The sequence below is a fragment of the Labeo rohita genome, chromosome 7 (assembly GCF_022985175.1).
Source record: "Labeo rohita strain BAU-BD-2019 chromosome 7, IGBB_LRoh.1.0, whole genome shotgun sequence".
Taxonomy (NCBI): domain Eukaryota; kingdom Metazoa; phylum Chordata; class Actinopteri; order Cypriniformes; family Cyprinidae; genus Labeo; species Labeo rohita.
The window spans coordinates 17,768,019-17,794,255 of NC_066875.1; the positions used below are offsets into that span (position 1 = coordinate 17,768,019).

At 38.1% G+C, this 26,237-nt stretch overlaps 2 protein-coding genes across 11 annotated transcripts in view; both read right to left on the bottom strand.

The window, feature by feature from the left end:
* The window catches only part of cgnl1 (cingulin-like 1), a 35,823-nt gene extending 26,496 nt beyond the window's left edge, over nucleotides 1-9,327 (bottom strand). Inside the window, exons 1-7 of the mRNA XM_051114861.1 lie at nucleotides 9,192-9,327; nucleotides 4,559-6,193; nucleotides 4,310-4,404; nucleotides 2,807-2,912; nucleotides 1,754-1,855; nucleotides 1,307-1,455; nucleotides 411-552 (exon numbers count right to left, since the gene is read on the bottom strand). Coding sequence (XP_050970818.1) covers nucleotides 411-552; nucleotides 1,307-1,455; nucleotides 1,754-1,855; nucleotides 2,807-2,912; nucleotides 4,310-4,404; nucleotides 4,559-6,142 — 2,178 coding nt within the window. The 5' untranslated portion in view covers nucleotides 6,143-6,193; nucleotides 9,192-9,327. The remainder of the gene's footprint in view (nucleotides 1-410; nucleotides 553-1,306; nucleotides 1,456-1,753; nucleotides 1,856-2,806; nucleotides 2,913-4,309; nucleotides 4,405-4,558; nucleotides 6,194-9,191) is intronic.
* Nucleotides 9,328-17,634: 8,307 nt separating this feature from the next.
* tcf12 (transcription factor 12) overlaps nucleotides 17,635-26,237 on the bottom strand; it is a 146,514-nt gene continuing 137,911 nt past the window's right edge. For 6 of the 10 annotated variants that reach the window (XM_051115192.1, XM_051115188.1, XM_051115190.1 and 3 more), the window contains 5 exons: nucleotides 23,636-23,750; nucleotides 23,334-23,499; nucleotides 22,865-23,097; nucleotides 21,377-21,527; nucleotides 17,635-19,159 (listed from right to left, as the gene is read on the bottom strand). In XM_051115192.1, the coding sequence (XP_050971149.1) occupies nucleotides 21,385-21,527; nucleotides 22,865-23,097; nucleotides 23,334-23,499; nucleotides 23,636-23,750 (657 nt within the window). In that variant the 3' untranslated portion in view covers nucleotides 17,635-19,159; nucleotides 21,377-21,384. Of the gene's footprint in view, nucleotides 19,160-21,376; nucleotides 21,528-22,864; nucleotides 23,116-23,333; nucleotides 23,500-23,635; nucleotides 23,751-26,237 lie in introns of all 10 variants that reach the window. The other 4 variants (XM_051115187.1, XM_051115185.1, XM_051115191.1 and 1 more) reach the window with 1 other exon arrangement.

The window sequence follows — 26,237 nt, forward strand, 5'->3', positions numbered from 1 at the left end:
GGCTTTTTGAATATGCAAAGCTGGATCTGTTATACTACAGATTACCAAAGAGTAGAATTTGCATAGGAAATATACAGCTTTCCAAAAATATTTGATGTGCCTCAATAGAAGTTCAAAAGTTCAGAATCAGTATGATATTGAAAGAAATCTGATCATGTTCCATTAAGATATTTTGTACATTTCCTACTGTAAATATATCAAAACTTTTGTTTTGTTATATGCATTGCTAAGAACTTCATCTGGACAACTTTAAAGGTGATTTTCTCAATATTTTTTTTGTTTTGCACCCTCAGATTCCAGATATTCAATTCTTATTATCATCAATGTTCAAAACAGTTATTCTGCTTAATATTTTTGAGACCATAATCCATTTTAAGGATTGTCTGCTGAATAAAGTATTAACGCTATACCTCCATCATGGCCTGTTTGTCTGTGCTGTCTGTTTGAGATTGTTTGGCTCCATCCAGCTCGTCGTGCATCTCTGAGAGCTGGTCCTGCAGGTCTCTGATCTCAGTCTGGAACTGCTCTTTCTCCATTTTCACCTGGTAGAGCCTGATAAACACACACAAATACACTCAGAATACCTGCATTCTGAAAAGAAACAAGAGCCAATGCAGACAGGCCTGGTAATCTGCTGAGCTCATGTCCATATAAACCCCTGCCAATTCAAACCATGCTGTCACAGAAGATAATTTACACTTTATTTTGACAACCTTAGACAGAGGCGGGAAGGAGAAATCCCAGAAACCTGCATATCTAAGGGTAGTGTAGATTTTCACAGCGTTAGAAGGATTCACATCAGGGCCAACACCTGTAAGTTTTACTCCTGCTTCAAAGTTCATAGTGAACACAGACAGCTCGTAAGTATAAGCAGGGCCAGGCAGACATTAACCAGCAGTTTCCCAATTGAATTTGAGGTCAAATTCTGCAGAATGGATTTACATCTAGTAAAACGTGCAGGCTAGAAGTTTAACTTTTAGCTTTTAACTGAATTTGAACAATTACAGGTGTTCTAATGGCTTCCACTACAAATACCACTACAAACATTACAAATTATCAACTTTTAACCATTAAAACTATTTAAAAAATGGTTTTCTGTAGTGTGTTTTGGAACATATTCCATTAGGATTTAGTGGTTTTAACAAGCCACCAATAGAAGGCAACCAATTACCAGCAGAGACCAGCAGGCACCATCACAGTTTCCATTAAAACCAATACAAGTCCCACTATAACCAATAAAACCATTACAAATTCTATGGTGTTTCTTTGTATTCTGTGTGGGTCTGTCCACAGGACAGTATCTTACTCATCCACTGTAGTGCGCAGGTCAGCCTCTGTTTTACTAAGCTTGTCCCGCAGTCTGCTGCACTCAGCTTGACTCTGGTCCAGCTCTCTCCTCAAGTCTTTTATTCCCGCTCCCGCTTTCAGCTGAGTCTCGCTCAGATCACTGCGCTTCTGCAGGGACAGACATAATAAGAAATGACAGTAAGGACATGAAATGACAGTAACCTTAAAAATCATCGACCGTTTGAGAAACTGTGCATCTTTTTTTGGGTTTAAGGCCCTGTCTTTATAATAAGCCAGTAATTGGTTAATTTGATTATTGATCTTAAGGGGTGATAGGAGTGGGATTTTCAGTCAACTTCTAACAGACTGAACAAACAGACAGAGCAGGGGTCCAAGGTACAGTTGACGAGTTAAAGCAGTAGAAGTATTACTGGAGAGAGAGAGAGAGAGAGGGTTTCACCGTTACCTTGCTTTCATCCTCAAGTTGCTTCTTAAGATCAGTGATTTCTTTTTCCAGTTCTGCTTTCTGCTCTTGAAGGGTTCTAGCCTGGGCTGCAAGGTCTGGGGACTGAAGAGAAACATTTATAAGCAACAGAACTGCAACAGCACTATATAATAGTAATTTGATACAGATTCACATTTAAGCACACATTTAAGCAGAAAAATATCTGTTGTAATCAAATATTTTAAAAGATGGGAATTTGTACTGCTCATTCACTGTAAGCTGGAACTTTCATATACAAGGTTTCATCACCTTGTAGACGGGAGTGTTAAAAATAAACATACAGTTATTACAACTATTACAGAAGGTTTAAACGCTCACTGATGCTTCAGAAGGAAAAACGACCCATTAAGAGCAGGGGGTGAAAACTTTTGAACCGAATGAAGATGTGTACATTTTTCTTATTTTGTCTAAATATCTTTTTTTTCCATTTAGCACTGCCCTTCAGAAGCTACAGATACTTACATGTTTCCCAGAAGACAAAATAAGTTAAATTTACCCTGATCTTCAAATTCAAAAGTTTTCACCCCCCGGCTCTTAATGCATCGTGTTTCTTTCTAGCACATCAGTGAATTCTTCTGTAATAGTCGCGTATGATTCACTCAGTTGTCCTCAGTGTGAAAACATGGATCTCATATATGTAATATATGTAAACATCTTTTATGTGAAATATGTTATTCAGGTCACTACTAAATTAAAAAAACGACATGCATTTTGTAAGATCCCTCTTATTTTGGTAAAATAATTAACATGTTGCAGATTCTGCAAGGCGTGTGAAAACGTTTGACCTGAACTGTATATAATAGTTTAAAATCAATTCAGTAAAAATAGACTAGGTTCTGGTCTGATTTTGCTTGCATGTGTTTAAACATTAGCCATGACCATGCTGTTCGCTGAGTAAATAACCTCAGCTAGCCTTTATACTTTCTCCAAGAGATAGACTAAGTCTCTCTTGTAAGAGGCTCACGGTCTTAGCTGTTTGTTGAACCCAATTACAATACCACAACAACGGCTCACTTTGTTGTCGCTTTGCACGTTCCCAGCGGCCCGTGACTTCAAAGTCTGGATTTTTTCGAACACCAGGTTGACCTTCCTCTTGGTAGTGTCATCGTTATCATTGCTCCTGCAAAACATGACACAAGTGCTCATAATTCATTCAGACGGTTTGAAAGTCCTGTTCTCTGAGCCAACTTGTGTGTTGATAGTGTGAGTGTGTGTGTGCGTGTGAGTGACTGGATCAGAGTATAATCCCTGATATTTCTGGGAAAAATCAGCCTGGCTCTTTGCCTGCATGGAAGGTACAGAGTACTCAAGCTTTGATGTGTCACCTTATGACCTGCCCACCCTAATTACAGCCTTCTTTTAACAAGTCACATGTCTGGGAATGTGTGTCTGAGTGGCGACACGGATGCCCGCATGTTCCCAGAGCACTCGAGTGATGCATCAGGGAAAAGAACAGAACACTGGGTTACTGCCATGCATATACAGACTAAAGCATATCATTACATTTCACAAAGAGAGAGGAGAAACTAACAGACCAGCACCGCCTCTCCTTAACACACACACACACCTCCCACAGAGCGGACTGTCATTAACGGTTTCATGACGTAGGTTGCTGTCGCCAGCAGACGTGTCATGTCACAACATTGCTGACAATATTTTTTGGCTCTATTACAACTACCATGACCCTGGTGCATCTACGGCACGCGCCATTGAACGGTAACTAACTACTACCTCAGAGCAAGTCTTGTGTGTAGGGCTGGTTAATAAAGGTTGCCATTGACCAGAAGACATCTGATCCTACATCTGCAAGGCTTCAGAGACACTGGTGTATAATCCACTCTGCTCACCTCCCTCCATGCGGCACATAAGGAATGCAGAGAGGGCGGAACTTTTGACATCAAGAACATGGGAGTTCAGGGAGGGCACGGGTTCAGCTATTCACTAGAGCAGATTGGGCTGTTGGGCATCTACAGCATGCGTTTGAAGCGGTGCAGTGATCATGCAGGATTAGATGAAAGCAGGAAACAGCACTGTTTTGGGTGGAAATTTAGTCTGAGCAAAATATCAGATTTGAGTTGTTGGCAGTGAGCTAAACCCATTTTTATTAGGCAGAGAATAGTCTGGAACATCTAGCAAGCAGCTTTTTTGAAAGTTTATCATAAAAAAATATGACTTGCTATTCAATGTTATAGGAGGAACATTAAGAACCTGTTTTTTCTTGAAAGGGTTAGATAGAAGTGTGGGAGTTGGAATTGTGAGTGGATGATTCTACTGTACACAAATTAATGTAGGGGAGGTAAAATTCCTGTACTGTTATCATTATGTGTCAGACTATGTGGAAACTACCTTCAATTCCAAGAAAAATCTTTCTTCTTAGAAAAAAAAAAAAAAAAAAAAAAGAGTGAACACTATTGAGATTCATTTCACTTAAATGTTAACATATAATGTAATCTATTTTGCATTTGTTTATATTATGTTTAACAAATCCATATAAAACAATTTGGAAAGTGCACCAACCCATCTTTGAGGTAGCTGAATAATATTTGCTTGGCAGTCTCTTCATTTGTTTGTTGTGAAAGCTCTTCTTGACCTTTCAGAAGATCAGGTGTCACCTGAGCAAAAAGCCAGAAAAAAGAAAAGAAAAGAAAAGAAATACATGTTATTATATATAAATACATACGTACATACATGAACAAAACAAATTATTGGTCTCCTAATAATGGAGGGAATATCAGAATAGCAAGAAAAATGACTATGCTTTCTTACCTGAGCATCCACTTCAGTGCTTGATGTTTTGCCATTGACAGCAGGACGAGAAATTGATCCCGTTTTCACACTTGACAGGTACTTCATACTCTGTGATGGTTTGGCCTCTTCATTTTTATTCTCTACAGGTGCTACAGAGGGACGACTCTGGGGATTCTTGTACCCTAAAATAGCAGCTGAAGAGTTGGATACTGTGCCCTGAGGAGAGCCTGGAGCACTTTTAACTTGTGTGGCATTTCTTAGGTTTATCCTGGGTCCGACAGTGGAAGTTGGAGACATGGGGGAGGATTTCACTCCAGGGGTCTTCTGCAAGAGCAGTGAGGGGCGAAGGAGATGCTCTGTAGACCTGCCTCGATTCCGACTAACTTCATCCAGGTAGTCAGAGTCACCACCAAGCGCAAACGGCAATGCGCTATCGACACTACGAGAACGCTTGCGGTCTTCTGGGTTGAGACGATTCCTCCGCCCTGACCGACCCCTGCGTTGTTGAGTCTCTTTGCTGTCAAACTTTTTGATGAGTTCATCTACGCCTGGAATTGAACCAGTATCAATGTCACGCCCTGTGCCAGGCTGGAAAGGGATGTAACGCCGATTCTCATGACGGTTGATAGTCTCTGCATAAAGCTGGTCCAACTGGTCTTCCTTGGTTGGTGTGGTAGAGCCCAGAGAGGAGTTTCGAGAGGGGGAAGACTGCAGGACCGGGCCACTGGAGTCTATACGGCGCAGGGGCAACACATCCGGTTCCCGCCGACTTCGTTCCAAACTGGAGTTTGCGCTACTAACTGAGCTGGAAGGTTTAGAAGAGGCCTTGGTTTGGTCATTGTAGTTGTTGGCTATTGTAGATGGCTGAGGAACTGGAAGGCGTTGTGAAGGCTGAGACTGGTACGGCACTGGAGTCTTAAATGGCGGCTTAACCTGAGGTTGTGTTTGAACAGGGGGTTTGACCTGAGGCTGTGGCAGAACATGGTCTTTGGCTGGACCGGTTTGAGGTTGGACATTGAATGGGAGTGTCTGGGGACGAACCTGAGGTTGGGCGTGTCCCCTGTCATCTGCTTCTGGAACTTGGCTGGAGGATCTAGCTTGGCTCACAACTGGGGAGTTGGCTCTGGGTAGGGATCCTGGGTAGGGATTGAGAGGCTCAACTGAAGGCAGACTTCGAAAGCTATCAAGAGTATTGCTCTCAGGATCATATGGTTTGAGAATCTCTGGATGCTTTTGGAAGTTTAAAAGACTGGACTGCTTCTTAGGATCGGAAGTCCCATTGTGAGGACCTCCGTGGAGCTTTGGAGACATAAAATCCATATACGGGCCTTCAGAAAGATTCTTCCGGCTTCCTTTGAAATCACATTCATCATAATTTAATGGGCTTTCCGAATCCATATATCCATTATTGTTTTGTGGAGGTGCATAGGGGTTTGGACCTCTATCCTGGTTATTGAGGACCACATAGGGGTGTCCGTCTATTCCTTGAACTCTGATGCTGAGGCCGTAAGTACCATTGCTCTGGCCTCTTGAGCGGGAAGTCTGCGTATAGCCTTGTGATAGTCCAGTGTTTGGGATCCCGCTAACTCTATAGGACTCCATCAGGAACACTGAGAGAAACAACCAAATCCCTCTCTGCGGAGCAGCTCACCTCTGCAAACAAAGCCATAATCTCATTATTATACAAGTAGTTGGTGATGCATACAGTATCCCTGCAGTACAATAAGCCATCATCATACCATTTATTTTTAGCTTTTTAAAGGGGTCATCGGATGCAAAATTTACATTTACATGTTGTTTGAACATAAATGTATCTTGGCAGTGTGTGTACACAACCATAATGATAAAAATCCATGCTGTGTTTTTATTTAAATTCCCATAAATCACCACTTTCTCAGATCAAGCCATTCACAGATTCTTGGCAGAGTGACAGTTTTGCACAGGCCCACCCCACATCTGTTGACTGACACTGGTGTTTTAGAGTAGACCCGCCCTGAGTGAGCTGTAAACTGTCCCCATTGTTTCAACGCTGGATCAGGAGGAGACAATAATGTCTACTAAGCAACTGAGGTGTTCTGTCGCTGGATGTAATAATGAAAATAGCAGTTGTCATTTACTCCCGACATCTGAGCTGCTGAAGATGCAGAGTATTACTTTTGTTTTTGAAGGGAATGTGCACTCCGATCTGCGTACACGCGTCTATGTTCACGCCAATCATTCGTGATTCAGCTTACAGAAGAAGTGAGTATAAGTTTTTTATGAATCTTTGCAAATTGCCTTTCCTAATAATGTCCACGGAAGAGAGGGGCGGGGCGACCAGAGCTCATTAGCATTTAAAGGGACATGCTCCAAAACGGGTCACTGTGAACAGAGCTGTTTTTGATAAGGTAAAAAGGGTGTTGTTTTACACTACCACTGAGAACTTTTAACCAAAGTACATTATAGACTTTTCATTAAGACCCTAAATAATCATATCTGATGACCCCCTTAAGACTTAAAATAAGATAATTTTTGCTTTTTAGACCCCAAACCAAAGACAAAGTAAAGCTTTTAGCACGATCCCCCACCACAAAGGCGGTTTGGACAAAACAGGATCTTGAAAGCCTTTTAAACATATCCATTGCTCAGGGTTTGGGAATTTATTCTGAAACAAACATTGACACAGGCATGTGCCGTAATCTTTGTAGTTTTTCCAAAGAACTTGAGTTAGAATATGACTTACAGTATCTGACGCCATTACAAACAGTGCAATCATAACCACTAACTTCATAAGAGCATGCCAAGCATGCAGAAAATTAAGTAACTGCAAATTAAGTAACTTTAAGCCCGGTCTCAGACTTTATAATCTCAAACATATTGACATTGCTGACTAAAGCTAACAGAAAGTGCAACGTAGGTTATATCTCAACAAAAACAAACTAAAGTAAATGATGTCACTGTACAGTATGGGGGCTGCACTGGAAAGATAAGCGGTGGAAAAAACAGAGGAAGTCAGATTTAGTATTCAATTGTCTTGAAACAGCTGGTGACTAAATTGTCTGTCAACAGCTTGTATCTTTTACGGAAATAAACCAAAGTATGGCACTGAAGCTGTTTTCATGCAATTTAGTTCTTCGAGTACAACTCATTCAAAATGCTGCCATTTTTTTTTTTTTAATTGTAAACAATTAAAAACACCCAGTTGCACGCAGACTATGTACGACAGTGTCATCACCTCAAAAGAATTTCAGTAACATACGCAATGAGCAACAGTATTGTGTCTTAGGAATGGCAAAACACAAAGCTGCAAAAATATCACCTCACTACAGGCATCACACCAGGCAACAGGCTATTATCAATTTCTTCTGGACCCCACTGATAACATCCTCTCACCTCAAAGACAACAAAAGATTGCATGAGTCATATTGATGTCTTTGTTGCAAAAGCAAATGGTATGACCAAAGCATGAAGTGTATTACGGTGCATGCAACCTGCAAGATCCCCGAGGGCTTGACAATGAAGAAAACAAAGACGGCATTGGTTCATTTTCAATGGGCAAGTAAAGAATCCGTTCAATGAAGAATGAAGGTGACACTAGAGACTACAGGTTGAAAGCATAAGATTAAGGCTAAAAAACTACTACAAAAACATTAAATGAACACATCATTGTAAAACAAACAAGCCAAAAGGGATAGTTCTTCTCATCCGCCCGACACATTCAAGACAGGCGAAGAGACTCAAACTTTCCAGCCCCATAGAGGGGGATGAGAAAGAACAATAAGGGCAAGTTAAAAAGCGGCAAGCCCCCTTATCCACAAGGAACAGAGCTCTGCTGCAGAAAAAAGGATATGACACAATAGCCTCTTTCAGCTCCTGTATCACATGTACTATGTGCAGAGGGACTCAATGGTGTTAATGTAGCTCCTTTCCTCTCATTGTGCCCACTGGAAATGTGGAGCTCTGACAGGGAAGCTAGCTTAGGCTGGGCCAACTCTTGCAGCAAGGCCTCCACCTGCATTCTCAACTGTTTTAAGTTTAACTCACACTCCAACGTTGGCCCTGATCCAAAGCGAAAACATGGCTATAGCTAAAGAGCATCAACAAAAAATGTTCAACAATGAGGTTTATGGATAATCAATCTCTAGATGACAGAGCAAACACTATAACTCAGTCAGGAGGAATAGAAGAATGCTTGCAGTTAACTTTCCTTTGCGTTTACTTACATAAGACAGACTGCATGGACACTGTTAGAGCAGATTAATTTCATGTTTTTCATGCAAGTTAATTCATTTAGATTTTGGGTCACACTACACTGTAAATCTTATACTAAACAATGTATCTATTTTTTTTCTGGGGTTGCATTTCTACGCACTATGCAGGTAAAACTTTTTTTTAATTGCTTTCTGCATGCTAATTAATGTTTTGTGTAATTAATACCACACAATCATCCTAACAGATGCTCCAAGCACTGCAGGTGTAGTTTAATAATACAGTTTGGTTTTCCATACAAGAACATTACTTGTTTGGGTGCTCATTAAAGTTTATAAACTTTAATTCAAATGTTTTAATAAACTTAATTTCACCTGCTACCATGTTGTCCTAATGCATCTAGAATGGCAAAGATTCGCACACTTTTTTGACATAAAAACATAAATCTAAAAGCACCACTTACCGCTCTCTGTCTTTTATCCAAAAATATGCGTTTATTTGTTGATCAAGCGCTGCAAACAGCTGTGACACAAAGCGAAAGCTCCATCTCCTCTCAGTTAGTCAAAATCACTTGTTGCGCGTCTTGTTTTCAGACTAGTTTTACTTCACGCACACGGGCTATTGAAGAGCGTGAAGCCCCGCCCACACCCCGTCACTCACTCCACCCACCTGATTCACGATCAGCTGATCCGCTCAACTTGACTGGCGATCAGAGCACATTTTCGCATTTCACCTGATCTCAAGACACAATGCGCAGAAACTGGGTGTAGGCCATCCAAGCCCTTATGCTTCCAGTATCGGTGAAATCAAGGGTTTTCATGTGCAAATGAATTATTACGATAGAGAAAGTATTTTAACCCATTTTCAAGATGGGAACATGTCCCTTGATTTTTCAGTGTTGAAAAAAATTGTAAACATTGAAGAAACCCCCAAGATATTTTTAACCTAACATTTTATTAAATAGCATAAAACGAATAATTCAAAAACATTCCATGCGTGCTAAAATCTAAAAGCTTTCAAATCACCCATTTTTTTTTTTTTTTTTTTTTTTTTGCACAGGAACGTTTTGTTATGTCAGGGAAACTGCGGAAGGATGCGCGTCTTTATTATGTAATGGTTTGGATCTGTTTTCCCAGCTGAAAAAACAAACAAACAAACAATAGAAACCACATAATTTTTAATGGTTTTACTGGTTATAATGGGAAAACTGTAATATGGTGCCTGCTAAAAAACACTAAATCCCAATGGAATATGTCCAACCATTTTTAATAATTAAAAGCTGATGGTTTGTAATGGTATTTGTAGTGGAAACCATTAGAATTTCTATAATGGTTTCTATTGTTTTGTTTTTCAGCAGGATTGTTTTAAACATGTTTTAATTACTTGAATCTGCCAAGTAAAAAGCAAAAAAAAAAAAAAAAAATAAAATAAAATAAACAAATAATAATTTACAAAATACAGACGTTGTGGGGAAGTATTTCTTAGACTTATCTCAAAGTTTAGAGATAGAATCAAATGTGGTTAATATTCACCTTTCTCTCTCTCTCTCTCTCTAATAATTCCACATGGTTAATTTCCACGTGGTGTTTGTGTTGTTTAATGTTGATGTGATTTTATTTACGTATTTATTTATTATGGTATAGGCTACTGATTTTCCTCATCGTTCATCATCATCACCACCATCATCATCATAAAATCATTTTGTTGAGAATTTGTCTTGGTGCTACAATAAAATAAAACAATGAACAGAATTCAAGTTGTTCTTTACGTTTAGTAATAATGTCACGATAAATACTTAGCCTACACTACATATAGCCTAACATCTGCTTTTATGGGGGAAGAACAACTTGAATAAAATTTTTACTTGCTAAAGCGAATTTCGTGATGAAAAAACATTAACTGACAAAATGATGCCCTGACAGCTGTTTAGACTGACAGCGCCATCTAGTGCTGTAACACTGCAGACAGCATATTTACATAATGCAAATAACAGACTCAACAGCGATGCCAAACACACTTTACCACCCCAGTGTCTTCACACTGATAGAAAACTGATAGAAAAAATATAAAGTTAACAGAACAATTATAACCATCCTAGGCTACATGATAAAAATATAAGTAAACCTAAACAAAGCATAAATGATGAAAGACAAAATTGCTGTATGGTGTTGCAGTTAACACATCTCATCAGATTTGACTATGACAGACGCAGGACTGTCCTCCCCCAACAGAAGTAGTTTCTGACAGTTTAGGAAAGTAAGCAACACGATTTCCCCAAGTATTTCTATTGTACCTCTACACATCACTGTGAATAAAAAAACCTTTTGTTTCAACCTCCTTAACAGAACACGAGGAGATAAATGGGTCACTGACTGTAAAGAACCACTACAAGGTGATAACTTCACCAGCAATCATTTATCAACCATGTTTGTTTTGTTTTAATGTGCATACTTTTGGTGTCCTATAGGGATAGTTCATCCCGAAATTAAAATTCTGTCATCACTTACTCCTCATGTTACTATTAGTAGCCTAAGACAGAACTTATTTGTCCCAGACCAACCTAAGAACTAAGAGCAAAAACGACTGGTGTATCGTGGAAGTACTGATGACTGCACGCTTTGTCGTGGGTCTGCTGTGTTTTCATTTCCCGGTGTGGGTGCAGTCGGTTTTAGGAGTAGGAGTAGTTGCAGGGAAACACAAAATAATCTCTATTTAAAATCCCTGCAGCACGTTCAGCAGGGAGCGCTGTCTGTCCCCGTTTGGGGATCCGGGGGTCCACATGAGATCTGGATGAGAGGCGTTGCAGTGTTTTCTTCATACGACTTCGTACTTGCATTCAGTTTAACGAGTTTACACATACATTAGTGTTATTATTAGCTATATATGTATTTCTTAACTTTAAAAATGTAACACAGCCCAGTTAAACCCATTTTCACCAAAAAAGGAAATGACTCACTTTCCTCTATTTTGTCAGAGTCCTGCGGTTCGTATTTAAAACGCCATGACAAGTTAAAAAAGAAGAAGTGTCGGCGTTTTCTTCTACTCCATTGCGTTTTGCTGTATTTAAACGCATCCTGTCTGAAACGTCCCTAATGTAAACTACATTAATAGAACATACACATAAATGTTGTTTCAGGTATTTTAAAGCCACTTTCGACCGTTAGGGTTTACAATTGTGCTTGAAAATCTTACTTATTTATCAACCGGTCAGTTAAACGAGGTGCGACTTCGGAAAACGTGATCGTCAGACTAAATGTTGTATGAACTGTGCTTGTTCATATTACTAAAATAATAATAAAAATAGATGAATCAAATGAAAACAATGACTGTTTGCCGAAATATTGTACGTAACAGTTAAAATTCCTGGATTCCGCTATCCACCTTTTTCTTGTAGGAGTGGGCGTGGCCATTTGTATATTTTATGGATCTCGCTTCCGGTCTCACCCGCGTCCAGCTATTTTTAGCTGTACAAAACAGCGAGTTTTGCTTCTTGATACTGCAAACTGTTGTGTCTTACCATATTATTTTGGTAAACAGTTTACGGAACTTCATTATTCTTCTCATTATTTCACTCTTTAAAAAATGTGTTGAAAACAACACAACCTGTGTTGTTTCTTAACACACTTCTATGTCTAGTTAAGGACAGCACATTTTGTGTTACTTTTAACTCGACCAATGTGTCATTCCTGCTCATTTCTACACTAAAGTGTTACAGGTACACAATTTGTGGATTATGTACACAAAATGACATAAAATGTGTTAAACTGGTCAACACAAAAATGTGTTAAAAACTAAAACATCCTTTTTGAGAGTGTTCAGTGGCTTATGAGCCATAAGTCTCACACATATTACCAGAAAACAGCTTACTTCCACATTGAAAAATAAGGTGGATACATCCATACAGTTTTTGGATTAACATTAGTTCATAATTAAAAATATTTTTTTATTACAGTGAACTGAGTATCAGTTCAATAGATTAAGCGAAAAATGTATTATTTTGAATTGTTGGACTTGTTGCAAGTGAAAAAGTCAGGACCTCTGACACTGAACAAAACAAAAGATCCATTTTAAGGAGAGGATATCAGCATTTAAAGATATCTATTCTTCCTTCTAGATTAAGTTTATACATCACTTAAAAAGGTCATGGGACACCAAGTCATTTAAAGGAATAAATATGTCTAGGGCCTACGGTTTGGCTAAAAAGCAGCACTGTAGGACTGGTGTACTGTAATATAAGCAAGTATTAGTAATAGTATGTTTAGAAGACATCAGATTATGAATTTTAAATATTAAATCTGGTAAATATAAAAGTCTGGTTCACAGAACCATAACTGCGGTCATCGAATGTAAACCCAGTAACGATTTTGCTGAAAGGGAAAGAGTCAGCAGGAACGTTATGATCAAATGCACGTCAGCCTGTGAGATCCTTGTTTGCGGTCCAGCGGCAGAAGCCAAGATGCTCCTGTCAGCAAGCCCACCATGACACTCCCTCGCTGGGCTGTCCCAGGCAGCCAGATCCACAGGAAGTCAGCTCGCAAACACGGTGGTCCCATGCTTATAAAACGTTGCCCATTTTTCTAGTTGACTGCAAGTAAACACTCCAGGGCACGGTTTTGATAAAGGCAGGAAGGAATATGCACACAGTCGCACAAACACGCACACACACGCAGGGAGGAAATGGGACAAAGCCTTCCCACCCAGCCAGCGGAGTTGGAGCGGCCTCCAGATGAGGTGTCGTGCTGGAAGGCTGACAGAGTCGGAATTGGCCGAGGTCTCTCCAGCATTTAGCAACCTCTTCCCCAGTGCTGTTCCTGTCTCAGAGCAGATCTGGGGCCCAACCTGTCAGCGCAGGACAAATCCAATGAGAAAGCGTCTCTCGCACACATGTACAGAGACATAATTTAGGGCAGATGTGTAAGCCAAGGAGATGAGTTCTGGGATTTAGTTTAGTCTTTTAATTGGACAGCCAGGACTGATGTCATTGCGTAAAAATGTACGGATGAAATGAAAAATGAGAAACAAACAGAGCGAACTGTTATTAGAGCTTCATGAGGTATGGTGGAAGCTGCATTGCGCAGAAAGACTCTGGCTGTAAACCATTCACCACTACTGGGACAAAACAGGTGCTCCCATTTTTCACAACTGACACAGAAATGGGAAAAACAAATAATTTAATTAGGAAGCAAAGTCAATTAACACTGGGAATACGTGGGAATATGCACACACCCAGCAATGAAAGAGCGTCAGTCATAACTGTCATACCCCAATGCTATTTTCCCATGATCATTCACTAGAGACACAAAGTATGTTAGTCTTTCACTCAAGTTGAAGACAGATGTTGAACTCTTACTCTTAAAATAAAATGTTTTCACTCAGTTTCACTCAGACCTTTTTTCAGCAATAAAAACTACAGACTATACCTTTTTTTCCCTGCAGATTTTGCATTGTTTTCACACTACACTGAAAACAGAAAAGGCCTCCATAGTACGTTTGAAAGAAAACAAACTGAAAATGTAACTTTCTACTTTTTACTTAAATAGACGTAATAGTAAAGTCCACCCAAAAACTGAAAAATCTGTCACCATTTACTCACCTTCAACACAAAGGAAAATTTGATGAATTGGTAACCAAAACATTCATTTAAAGGGATAGTTCACCCCAAAACGAAATTCTGTCATTACTCACTCTCACGCCGTTCCAAACCCATAAGATCTTTGTTCATCTTCAGAACACAAATTAAGATATTTTTGATAAAATCCCAGAGCTTTCTGATCCTGCATAGACACCAATGTAATTACCACATTTAAGGCCCAGAAAGGTAAAGACAAAAACATTGTTAAAATAGTCCATGTGACATCAGAGGTTCAATCATAATGTTATGAACTTACAAAAATAACTTTAACAATTTCTTCTCTTCTGTGTCAGTCGACACGTTCACGAGTGTACCACGATGAATCGGGCTACTTGAACACTATTTCACGATATTCGTGATATTTAGCACCTGGAATGAGCATTTTATCTGGGAAACCCTGCCAAAAACTGTGTATTTTAGCCCCCTGGAATGCAATTTTTACCTGGGCACTTCCTCCAAAACACGATTGAGCTAGTTTTGAGTAGGAATTCGGTGGGTTTGGTTTTGAAAACCTGGCAACCCTGAAATCTGCACTGCAACTGTAGTTATATGCATGAATGATTATATCTTCAGTAGATGCTTTTGCTAATACAAGACAAAGCCGCTAGTTGACAAGGCATTTTAAAGGTGCTTTAGTTTACTGTAATATTGAGTTAATACTGTACATATTAAACACACAAACTAACACATTCTTACCTGTAATGTTTATACCGTTTCTTCAGGAATTGAAAGTAGTTCACTTCCAGAACAAAAATTTACAGATAATTTACTCACCCCCTTGTCATCCAAGATGCTCATGTCTTTCTTTCTTCAGTTGTAAAGAAATTATGTTTTTTTGAGGAAAACATCTCAGGATTTCTCTCAATATAGTGGACTTCTATGGTACCCCCAAAGTTTGAACTTCCAAAATGCAGTTTTAATGCAGGTTCAAGGGGCTCTAAACAAGACAAAGGGTCTTTTTTTAGCGAAACAATCGGTTATTTGTTTATACAATTTTATATACTCTTTTTAGCTCAAACCCTCTTCTTGTCTAGCTCTGTGAGAACTTTGTGTATTCCAGTTCAATACAGTTGAAGTCGAAAAACTCCCATCTCATTTTCTCCTCCAACTTCAAAATCATCCAACATCGCTGCAGAAGTACCGACCCAGTGTTTACAAAGTGAAACTGCAAAGATCAAACACCCTTTACAAAAAAGGTACAACAGCGATGAGTTGGTATTGAATTTGGAGGGGAAAATGAGATGGGAGTTTTTCGACATACCCTAACTGTCATGAACTGGAATACACAGAGTTCACACAGAGCTGGACAAGAGGTGCATTTGAGGTTAAAATGTATATAAATTGTACATTTTTTTTTTTAGAAAATAACTGATTGTTTTGCTAGATAAGACCCTTAGCCTTTGCCGATCCTGCTCCCCTCTTTCCTGTCATCTCTCTACTGTCCTATTGCAATAAAAAGCCCCCCCAAAAAACTGCATTTCGGAAGTTCAAACTCAGGGGGCACCACAGAAGACCGTTATATGGAGAGAAATCTTGAAACGTTTTCCACAAAAAACATGATTTCTTTTACGACTGAAAAAAGAAAAACATGAACATCTTGGATGACAAGGGGGTGAGTAAATATCTGTAAATTTTTGTCCTGGAAGTGAACATCTCCTTTAAACACACAAACCAACACATTCTTAAAGTTAAATTTTGTCCAGTTTCTTCAGGAATTTAAATCTAGGTGTTTTTTAACAACCAGATGTTGTGGCATCTTGAAACTCATTGATGTTTATTGTGAGTGATGATATACACCATTCCAAGATGGTGGGCACGTCGACGTGTCTTTAGCGGTCAAATGTGGCATCTACCTATACATATCTATGGGAGCTGGTGTTCTGACATAGAACCCGTATGCGCTGTGCCTTGTTTGCAAGCAGAGGAACGCACACGCAACGATGCATGCACATGCAACGACTTCAGTACTTTAATGTTTGCTTGACTTTCTGTAGCGCAGCCGCTGCGTCAAAACAACAGCAAGCATTTAGAGTTTTTTGGCCATACAAAGGAAGTCAATGGGAACTGTTTGACACGAGGGTGAGTAAATGATGACACTTATTTGTATATGTACTGAGTGAAATGAAGTCGAGTTTTGTTGTATGAAGTTGCAGTTAAACCAAATGATGAAAGATGGAAATAAAGGCACATACAATTGAGTTAAAAAAGATGGCACATTTATTGCTACATAAATGTTATATACATATTGTGTTTTCTGTTACAGAGACAGAAAAAAAAAGAATTCGACTTCTTACTGCTGGTTTTCTGATGTGCATTGACAATACCTTGAATTTTGACATGGGTACAAATCGTTCATCAACCAACAATGCAGACTGGAGACAGAGATGGAGAGCACATCCTCTGGAACATCGAGCTCGTACAATACCCCATACGTACTAGACTGCGAGCTAAAATCCTACTTATGTTCTTAAGATGCTATCGATAATCTTTTTTTATAATAATGGACAGGTTATGGTAAATAACCGTACATTTTTTTTACTATCTAATATAGTAAAATAAAGTAAGAAACTTTTTACTCAAAACTTTCGATTTCAAAAATCTAGAAAGAGTAATATTTAGAATTCAAGAAATGTTCTTACAATATTATTGTATAAAAGACTAACTATAGTGAAAAATAAGCCAAATGTTTTTTTTTTTATCCTTTTCATCATTTTTTTTTGTTATGAGGGAAAGCATCAGGGCATACAGCAAAATCTAACATATCCAACAGAGGAAAAACAGAACACAGAAAAAAAGGAAAAGGGGAAAACAAAACAACAGACAAAGAGATGAGACTCATAACCTCGATTAATTTTCAGCCGGCAAAAATACAAGCTCTTGAATACTGAAATGTATAACAAGGCCACAAAGACTAGTGGATTTCACGATAATTTCTTTAAGGAAGGAAACTCTCCACAAAGCAAAGAAAAAGAAAAAAAAAACACAGAAGGAAAATAATGCTGATATTCTGAAATCTTTCCTTAAGTTTTGTTCTTTTGATTTGTGGCAGTCTTGTTTCGATGGTGTGAACGCATGGAAGACAAACAGACAGGGCAGGAAAAAGAAAACATTTTTGGTCTTAAAGAAAAACGCATACGTTATAAACTGAAAGTGGTGACTGCTGCTCTCTTTAGATTTACAAAGAAAACAAATAATGGCAGAGAAAAATCCTGATCCAGACTGGCTTTGTTCATCATTTCCACAGTTTGCTTGATTCGGTTTGAATTCATAGAGCTTCTCCTCTTTTTTTTTTTTTCTTTTGTTTTTTCCTCAAACAGACATTGCGCTCACATTCTGCTGATCAAGTATCAAGTACTTCAATGCATGAGGGGAAAGACAAAGCCATTCTAAGTAACTTAGAACATCCTTCTATTTTCACACGACAAATATACGCTTTACTATGAAGCCTAGAGAGATGCTTTGTATACAATTACAAAAAAAACATATAACATGTGGTTACTTTGAGTATTTCTTTTTTTTGTCTCTTTTTTTAATTTGTTAATGGTTTTAGAAAAACAAAAGAACATAAAACAAAACTTCAATTCAGGCCAGGTGAATTAATGGTCTTCGTTTTAAATCCAACTCTTTTCCAACAGTGCCATGTCTCACGGTATAACAGCGATTCCTCAGTACAGATGCCCTCGGCATAACCACGGCTGTTCGACCAAATAAAGCAACGTCTGAATACGAACAAACTGAAGCGGAAATACGTCTTTCTCTTTACCCTTAACACTATATGGCAAAGGAATCAAAAGGACCAGACTGCGTCCCCTTTCCCGTTTAAGACACTAAGAAATATGCAGGGAATGCTGGGGTTTTGTAACGTTCTGCTTTCCGTATCTGTACTGCTCACTAATGAGTATAAACATGTCAGCTTGTGTTCGACCTTTGACCTTTCAGTAAAGCCAGAGTTTGCCGTTCCACCATCGTCTCCACGACACAGGGAATCCGGTCAAAAACGCACAGGCTGATCCCATTTGGCCTCACTCGCCTCCGCTTTCCGTCTGCGACGAGGACTCTGAGCTACGCTATCGACATTAGGTAGTTTTGGTTTCTCATGCTGTCATTTGTGGAATGAATGTATGATAAATATAAATAATATATTATTTCTTTTTCTCTTTTTAGACACAGGGATCCTTGAGTCTTTGTACGTTCAGATTCTCTCACGAGGGCAAGGAATTTGATCTGAATATATTAATCTCGAGTGGAGAGGCCCTTCCGCAGACTCTGATGTGACGGACAAACTGCAGATCTACTGAAACGCCACCAGCTTCTCATAGCAATGTCAGAACTTTCCCTTTAAACATAGACTTACAGCTCAGTAACATAATAAATAGGAAAAAAAAACAAACAAACGAAAACGAAAAGAAAAAAAACAAAACAATTGCTGTTACAATGCATTCGTCAATTCAGTTTAGGCACAAGGCAACTTCCACGTACAGGGTGGAGGGGGTGGCGACAGTCTCTGATTGTACAGCTGCGGCACACGGCTTGCAGACAGCGATATGTGCTGAGGGGCTTTTATGCTTGATACTTTTTTTTTTTCTCTGGTGGGCAGAAAGTTGCTTATCGATATGGGATGTCTTCACAGGGAGCTGGGCACTTGCCAGTTTTCTTCTATCTCAGGATTGCTTAACGGTGGAATTTTGCTTCGAGTGGTCTGTCTTTTCAAATTTGTGTCACAAACTGTGAGTCCTGTCCGCCCGTGGAAAGCAAGGTCACCGACTCTGTCTAACACACGCCATCGGGATCCATTTGATCTGAAAGTGAGGGAAAGATAAGGACATTGGTTATGACCCACTGTACTGACACTCAAATCGCATTCTAATGTGTAATACAGTACCATTCAAAAGTTTGGAGTTGGTAAGATTTTTGCAGTAAGAAATGAGTACTTTCATTCAGCAGGGATGAAGTAAATAAGTGACAGTAAAGATATTTACACTATCAGTCAAAAGTTTTTGAATGTTTTTTATTTTTAAAGAAGTCTCTTCTGCTCACCAAGCCTGTATTTATTTGATCAAACACTTTTAAAAATATTTTTACTATTTAAAATAACTGTTTTCTATTTGAATATATTTTTAAAAGGTGATCCTTCAGAAATCATTCTAATATGCTGATTTGCTGTTCAACAAACATTTATTATTATTATTAAATATTAAAACAGTTCAGTACATTTTTTTTTCAGGATTCTTTGATGAATAGATAGATCCAAAGATCAGCATTTATCTGAAATAAAAAGCTTGACATTATACACTATACCATTTAAAAGCTTAGAGTTAGTATTATTTTTTTTTTTTTGGGAAAGAAATCACAGGAATAAATGACATTTTAAAATACATTCAGATAGAAAACAGTTATTTTAAATAGCACAAATATTTCAAAATTTTACTGTTGTGCTGTACTTTGGATCAAATAAAAGCAGGCTTGGTGAGCAGAAGAAACTTCTTAAAAAAAACATTAAAAATCTTACTGTTCAAAAACTGTTCTTTTCAACTTTCCATGTGTCAAAGAATCCTGAGAGAAATGTGTCACAGGTTCCACAAAAACATTAAGCAGCTCAACGGTTTCAAAACTGGTAATGACCAAATTTTGAAAAACATACAAATCCGCATATTATAATGATTTCTGAATAATCATGTGACACTGAAGACTGGAGTAATGATGCTAAAATTCAGCTTTTTCCTCACAGGAATCTGTATTTTAAAACAGAACAGTTTTTAAAGTATACAATTTTTAATTTTAATCATAATATTTCATAATATTATATGATCAGTTAAATGCATAAGAGACTTCTTATTAAAAAACATGGCAAAAATCTTACAGACACCAAACATTTAAACAATATTGTAACTATATACATCAGGAGTAATATAATCAGTCTAAATCTAGCTCATGCAATCCAAAACCTAGTTTAAAGCCCAGTTCAGACTACATGATTTTTTTTGTTGGTTACAACAGTCATTGTGTCAGAAGATGCTGACTCTGACTCCTAAAATATTGTGGCGTTGTGAACAAGAAACATGTCAGACTACACACTGCTACCCAACCATTTATCGCTGTTATCGATACAGTGGGACTAAACAGAAGGTGCCATGAACGTAAACAGTGGCTAGCAAACAACGTGTTTTGCCCTGTCTTGTCTTCAGAAAAAGCCAAAAAAAATGAAAGAAAACCTCATAGTGGACACAGATCTAGACTGCATGAAAAGGACAATATGGTCTGTCAAAGAGAACTGGGGTAAAATAGTATTTGAATTTTTTTCTCCCTTATAAAAATCCACCTAGCAGGACCAATACCTTTGTCTCTCTTTTGTTTCGGCTTGTTTAAAAGCATGTCCGAATGCGTTTCTGTGCTCCTACTGGCCAGTGTCACAGATGTGATGAAACTTGTCGTAGACGAAAAAAATAAATAAACGTGCTAGTCTTTCTGTGGTGATGTCGTGACGTGTCGCAGACATGGCATCGGTTTTCGTCCACTATCACACACTACACAAGACGAAATGATTGAATCTTGCGTCCCGACACTCGTTCAACTTTTTATTCTCAACTCTGGCCCACTAGATCCATTTTTCTACAGAGTTCAGCTCCAATCCTAATCAAACACACCTGAACAAGCTAACCAAGGTCTTTATGATCACTAGAAAGTTACAGGCAGGTGAGTTTGATCAAGGTTGGAGTTAAACACAATCAAACATTAGCAGGAAAATAGATCTCTGGGGCCAAAGCTGAGAACCGCTGCCCGACATCGAGCAGATCGTGCCAAAATCAGGCTGAAACTGTGTAGTCTGAACTGGGCTTAAGGCATCGGTGCATTTCCAATATAAATACTGCCCCAAAAGGAATGCAGGCAGGGATGCAGCTCACTAGGTTTTGGAGCAAAGCTTGTGTCTCAGCAATAGCTGAGAAAATCTTGCTCGTGGTGTCGTGTTTTAGCCACCTGCCCATTTTAAGTCTCTGTGTTGAGCTGATCGGACTTACCTGGCTGTTCACAGATGGCCCATGGGGTTGGATGTGTCTGTGAGGCCCGGGTGCACAGGCGGGTGGGCTTGCTGGGGGTCACCTGAAACCCCTGACACCTTCTCCTCCTCCCTCCTCTTAAGGCAGGCTGCTTTGGGGTTTAGGTTCCTCTCTGCACACAGGAGAATTCATATTAACTCAGCATAGTTAAAAAAGCAATACTGAAAAAAAGGAATCATAACACTTATAACACTTTCATTGCCTTATAAAACCAGCTCTTGGAGATCTGTTGAACTGATTAATATAAATTAGAGCTGTTGCCAAGGGCCCTAGAAAAACATTACGGATAAACCTGACAGTTGAGATTACCATAACAACCTGAGCAAGTTTACTGATAATATTTCAGCAATCGTGATGTGTCTGTTTAGAATCAGAAATAGTGATGCAAGATTTGTGATTTAACAACTTTACGTTTCAGTTTGCTATATTTACACTACCAGTCAAACGTTTCTGAACTGTAAGACTTTTAATGTTTTTTTTTTTTTTTATAGAAGTCTCTTTTGCCCGCTAAGCCTGCATTTATTTGATCCAAAGCACAGCAAAAACAGTAAAAATCTGAAATGTTTTTTACTATTTAAAATAACTTTTTTATTATATATATAATAAAATATAATTTATTCCTGTGATTTCAAGCTGAATTTTCAGCATCATTACTCATCTTCAGTGTCACACGATCCTTCAGAAATCATTCTAATATGCTGATTTGCTGTTCAACAAACATTTATTATTATTATCAATATTTTAAACAGTTGAGTACATTTTTTCAAGATTCTTTGATGAATAGAAAGATCCAAAGATCAGCATTTATCTGAAATAATTACTTTTTGTAACATTATACGCTATGCCATTCAAAAGCTTGGAGTCAGTATAATTGTTTTAAGGATGCTTTAAATTGATCAAAAGTGATGATAAAGACATTTATAATGTTACAAAAGATTTCTATTTCAGATCAGTTCTGTTTTTCTGAAATTACTATTCATTAAAGAAACCTGAAAAAAATTCTACTCAGCTGTTTTCAACATTATAATAATAATAATAAATGTTTTTGATCAGCAAATCAGAATATTAGAATGATTTCTGAATAATCATGTGAATGGAGTAATGATGCTAAAAATTCAGCTTTAAAACCACAGGAATAAATTACATTCAAATGGAAAACAGTTATTTTTAATAGCAAAAATGTTTCCAATTTTTACTGTTTTTGCTGTATTTTGGAGGAAATAAATGCAGGCCTGGTGAGCAGAAGAGACTTTTTTAGAAAACATTAAAAATCTTACTGTTCAAAAACTTTTGACTGGCAGTGTAGACAATTCACTCACACACTGAACAACAGTGAAGCTGCTCTTTATTAATGCTGTTAAGAATGTTTCTGACTGATTAAATATTTTAATTGACTGACAAATCTTCTATAAACATGACTTAATTGCATTATGCTGGACAGCGTCTGACCTCTGACTTGCTGTTCGAGGCTGAGAATGACAGCGACGGCCTGGTGAAGAATGAGCAGTTTGGTCTGGGGCTTCTCGCTCTTCAAGTGCAGCTGACACATGCGGCCCAGCTCTTTGAACGCCTCGTTGATGTCCCGGACTCGCAGCCTTTCTCTGGCATTGTTGGCCATCCTCCTCTCTCGTTCGCGCTCTGCCTTCTGCTCGGGGTTCAGGTCTTCATCTTCATTGATACTGCTGCAGAACGATTCACAACTGTCAGACAAGATGAAGGGAACAATGTGGCCTTGATACTTGAACATTGCATTTATATGTGCTTGATGTGACATTTCATTTCAAAACTACAGGCATTAAGTAAACAGAAGTGCTAATATTTAATCACACTGACATGTCTGAATTAAATGAACTGTTTCTGAGGTCAAAGTGCTGAAGGACACTTTTAGAAATGATGCTTTGATGAGTGGTTGCCTTGCCTTGGTCGAGTGCTTCCCCGAGTCTGCTTCATATCCCTTTTATCACTCTCGTCGTCTGATTTGAGGTCGTCGGAGGAGTGGTTATCATGCATGTCGTCTTTTTCTTGATTCTCAACCTTCAGGTCCAGAGCAGGAGCAACTTGACTGGCCAGAGCGCTAGCGATTCCTGTCAAACACAGATAAGTAAAAAATAAACACTTAACATCTAAAATGCACCACTTCGTAACTTGTTGCGAATGAATCATAACTGAAGAGGCATCAAAAACTACTCAAAATAAACTGACGTAAAAATAGCTTGCAACCTCTGAATGTTTCTGCCTGGTGGTTGAGCTCCGAGCTGGAGGTGGGACCGGCGTTGGCCTGCAGACCGCCATGGTTGTTGTTCAGGCTGACGGTCTCTTCGCGATGAACAGAGCCCTGTCAGAACAGATAGCCATAAATACACGAGGCAGAGAACAGAGCAAAACATCAAGAGTCCCTCTGATCACGAAGCCATCTGATCAGTGCCGAGAAAACAAAAGTGATTTACATTAAATCGGGGAAGAGACAGATCTTGGACTTCAAAGCTGAGAGAGTCTCTGTGTTCCTACTGTAGAGTGTGACCTCCCCTCTGAAGAACTGAGTGGTATTCACACTACAAAGAATGACCTTCACAGCCCCAAATTTGTGCTCAGAGAGACACGCGGCACTTCAGTCCTGAGTTCTGACTCTGTTCCACCAAAAAACACTCTCATGTTGTTTTCAATTTCAAAAGCGTGCGTCTACACTTTGAGAGGCAGGTTGATTGTAACATAACATTGGACGGGATGCTGCAACACTTCAGACAATATTGGATTTCAGAGGTAGTGACGGAAGGGAAGCAGCAGGTCGCTTAAAAATATTTAAGCTAACATAAAGCACATATATGCACACTGTATATACTACCAGTCAAAAGTTTTTGAACAGTAAGATTTTTAATGCTTTTTTAAAGAAGTCTCCTCTGCTCACTAAGCCTGCATTTATTCGATTCAAAGTATTTAAAACAAGTTTTTCTTTAAATATATTTCAAAAGCATCATTACTCCAGCCTTTAGTGTCACATGATCTTTCAGAATCATTCTAATGTGCTGATTTGCTGTTCAACAAACATTTAGTATTATTATCAATATTTAAAACAATTGAGTACATTTTTTTCAAGATTCTTTGATGAATAGAAAGATTCAAAGATTAGCATTTATCTGAAATAAAAAGCTTTTCATTATACACTATACCATTCAAAAGCATGGAGTCAGTTTAATTATTATTATTATTTATTTATTTATTTTTTTTGGAGAAAAAGTTATAGAAATGACTACTTTTATTTAGCAAGGATGCTTTAATTGATCAAAGGTGATGATAAAGACATTTATAATGTTACAAAAGATTTATATTTCAGATAAATGCTGTTCTTCTGAACTTTCTATTCATCAAATAAACCTGAAAAATTCTACTCCGTTGTTTTCAACAACATAATAATAAAAAAATATTTTTTGGGCAGCAAATCTGAATATTAGAATGAATTTTGAAGGATCATGTGACTGGAGTAATGATGCTGAAAATTCAGCATTGAAAATCACAGGAATAAATTACATTTTTAAATATATTAAAAATGTAATTTATTCCTGTGATTAAATTATTTTTATAAAAGCAGTTATTTTAAATAATACAAATATTTTAAAATTTTACTGTTTTTGCTGTACTTTGGTTCAAATAAATGCAGGCTTGGGAAGCAGTTTTGAAATATATCGCTATTGGCTATTATTGTTGTAAACCAATATAACAAAGGTTACTACATATATATATATATTTTTTTTTGTTTGTTTGTTTTTTTTTTTGAAAGAAGTCTCCTACTCTCACAAGACTGCATTTATTTGATAAAAATACAGTAAAAAATGTAATATTTTAAAATAACTGTTTTTAATAAATTTTATATATATATATATATATATATATATATATATATATATATATATATATATATAATAATGCAATTTATTCCTGTGATGCAAAGCTGAATTTTCAGCGGTCATTACTCTAGTCTTAGGTGTCACATTATTCAGAAATCATTTTAATATGCTGATTTGGTGGTCAGCTAACATTTCTTATTATTATTAATGTTGAAAACTGCTGTGCTACTTAGTATTTTTGTGGAAACTGATGTTTTTTTCAGGATTCTTTGAATCCAAGTACAAAAGAACATCATTTATTTGACATAGAAAACTTTTGTAAAATTCTTTACTGTCACTTTTGACCAATTTAATGTGTCCAAGCTGAATAAAAGCAATAATAAAGTATTAAAAAAATCGTATGACCCAAAACGCTTGATCGCTATTGAATTTTTTTTCTCTAGAAAAACCATTCACTGCTGCATTGTCCGCAGTAAGACCAGAAGTGGGTTTTAAAGTAATTGAATTTTGTTTTTTTAAGTTGACTCGAAAGATCCAATTCGTACATTTTTTTTTAAAACAGACACCCAGATTCACTTGTCAGCATTTATATGTAGAAAAATGTTCCATCAAAACAAAATGGCGTATTCACATGTGGATACGGCAACAAACAATCTGCCCTTTCATGCTGAACATCAAATGACAGTTTGACCAGCATTCGTCACTGGTGGCTTTCAAAGGCATCTGGATTTGATCAATGTCTTGCCATGCGATTAGCGACGCAGTGGAGTAGAAACCGCTGCAGCCCCCCTCCGACTCTCTTCCTTCCACCCCTGCCACAGCAGGCGGGAGCACATGTTCGCCCGCGATCCAGTTTCCTTTTTGAGGATCCGCGGCATCGGGAGTCATTGGCGAAAGAAGAGAAAGGAGCAGAAATGGGGGAGGAGGAGAGGTCTTTTCCCCCTTTTCCTTCAGGAATGCGTTCCTAAGTCACTGTTGGC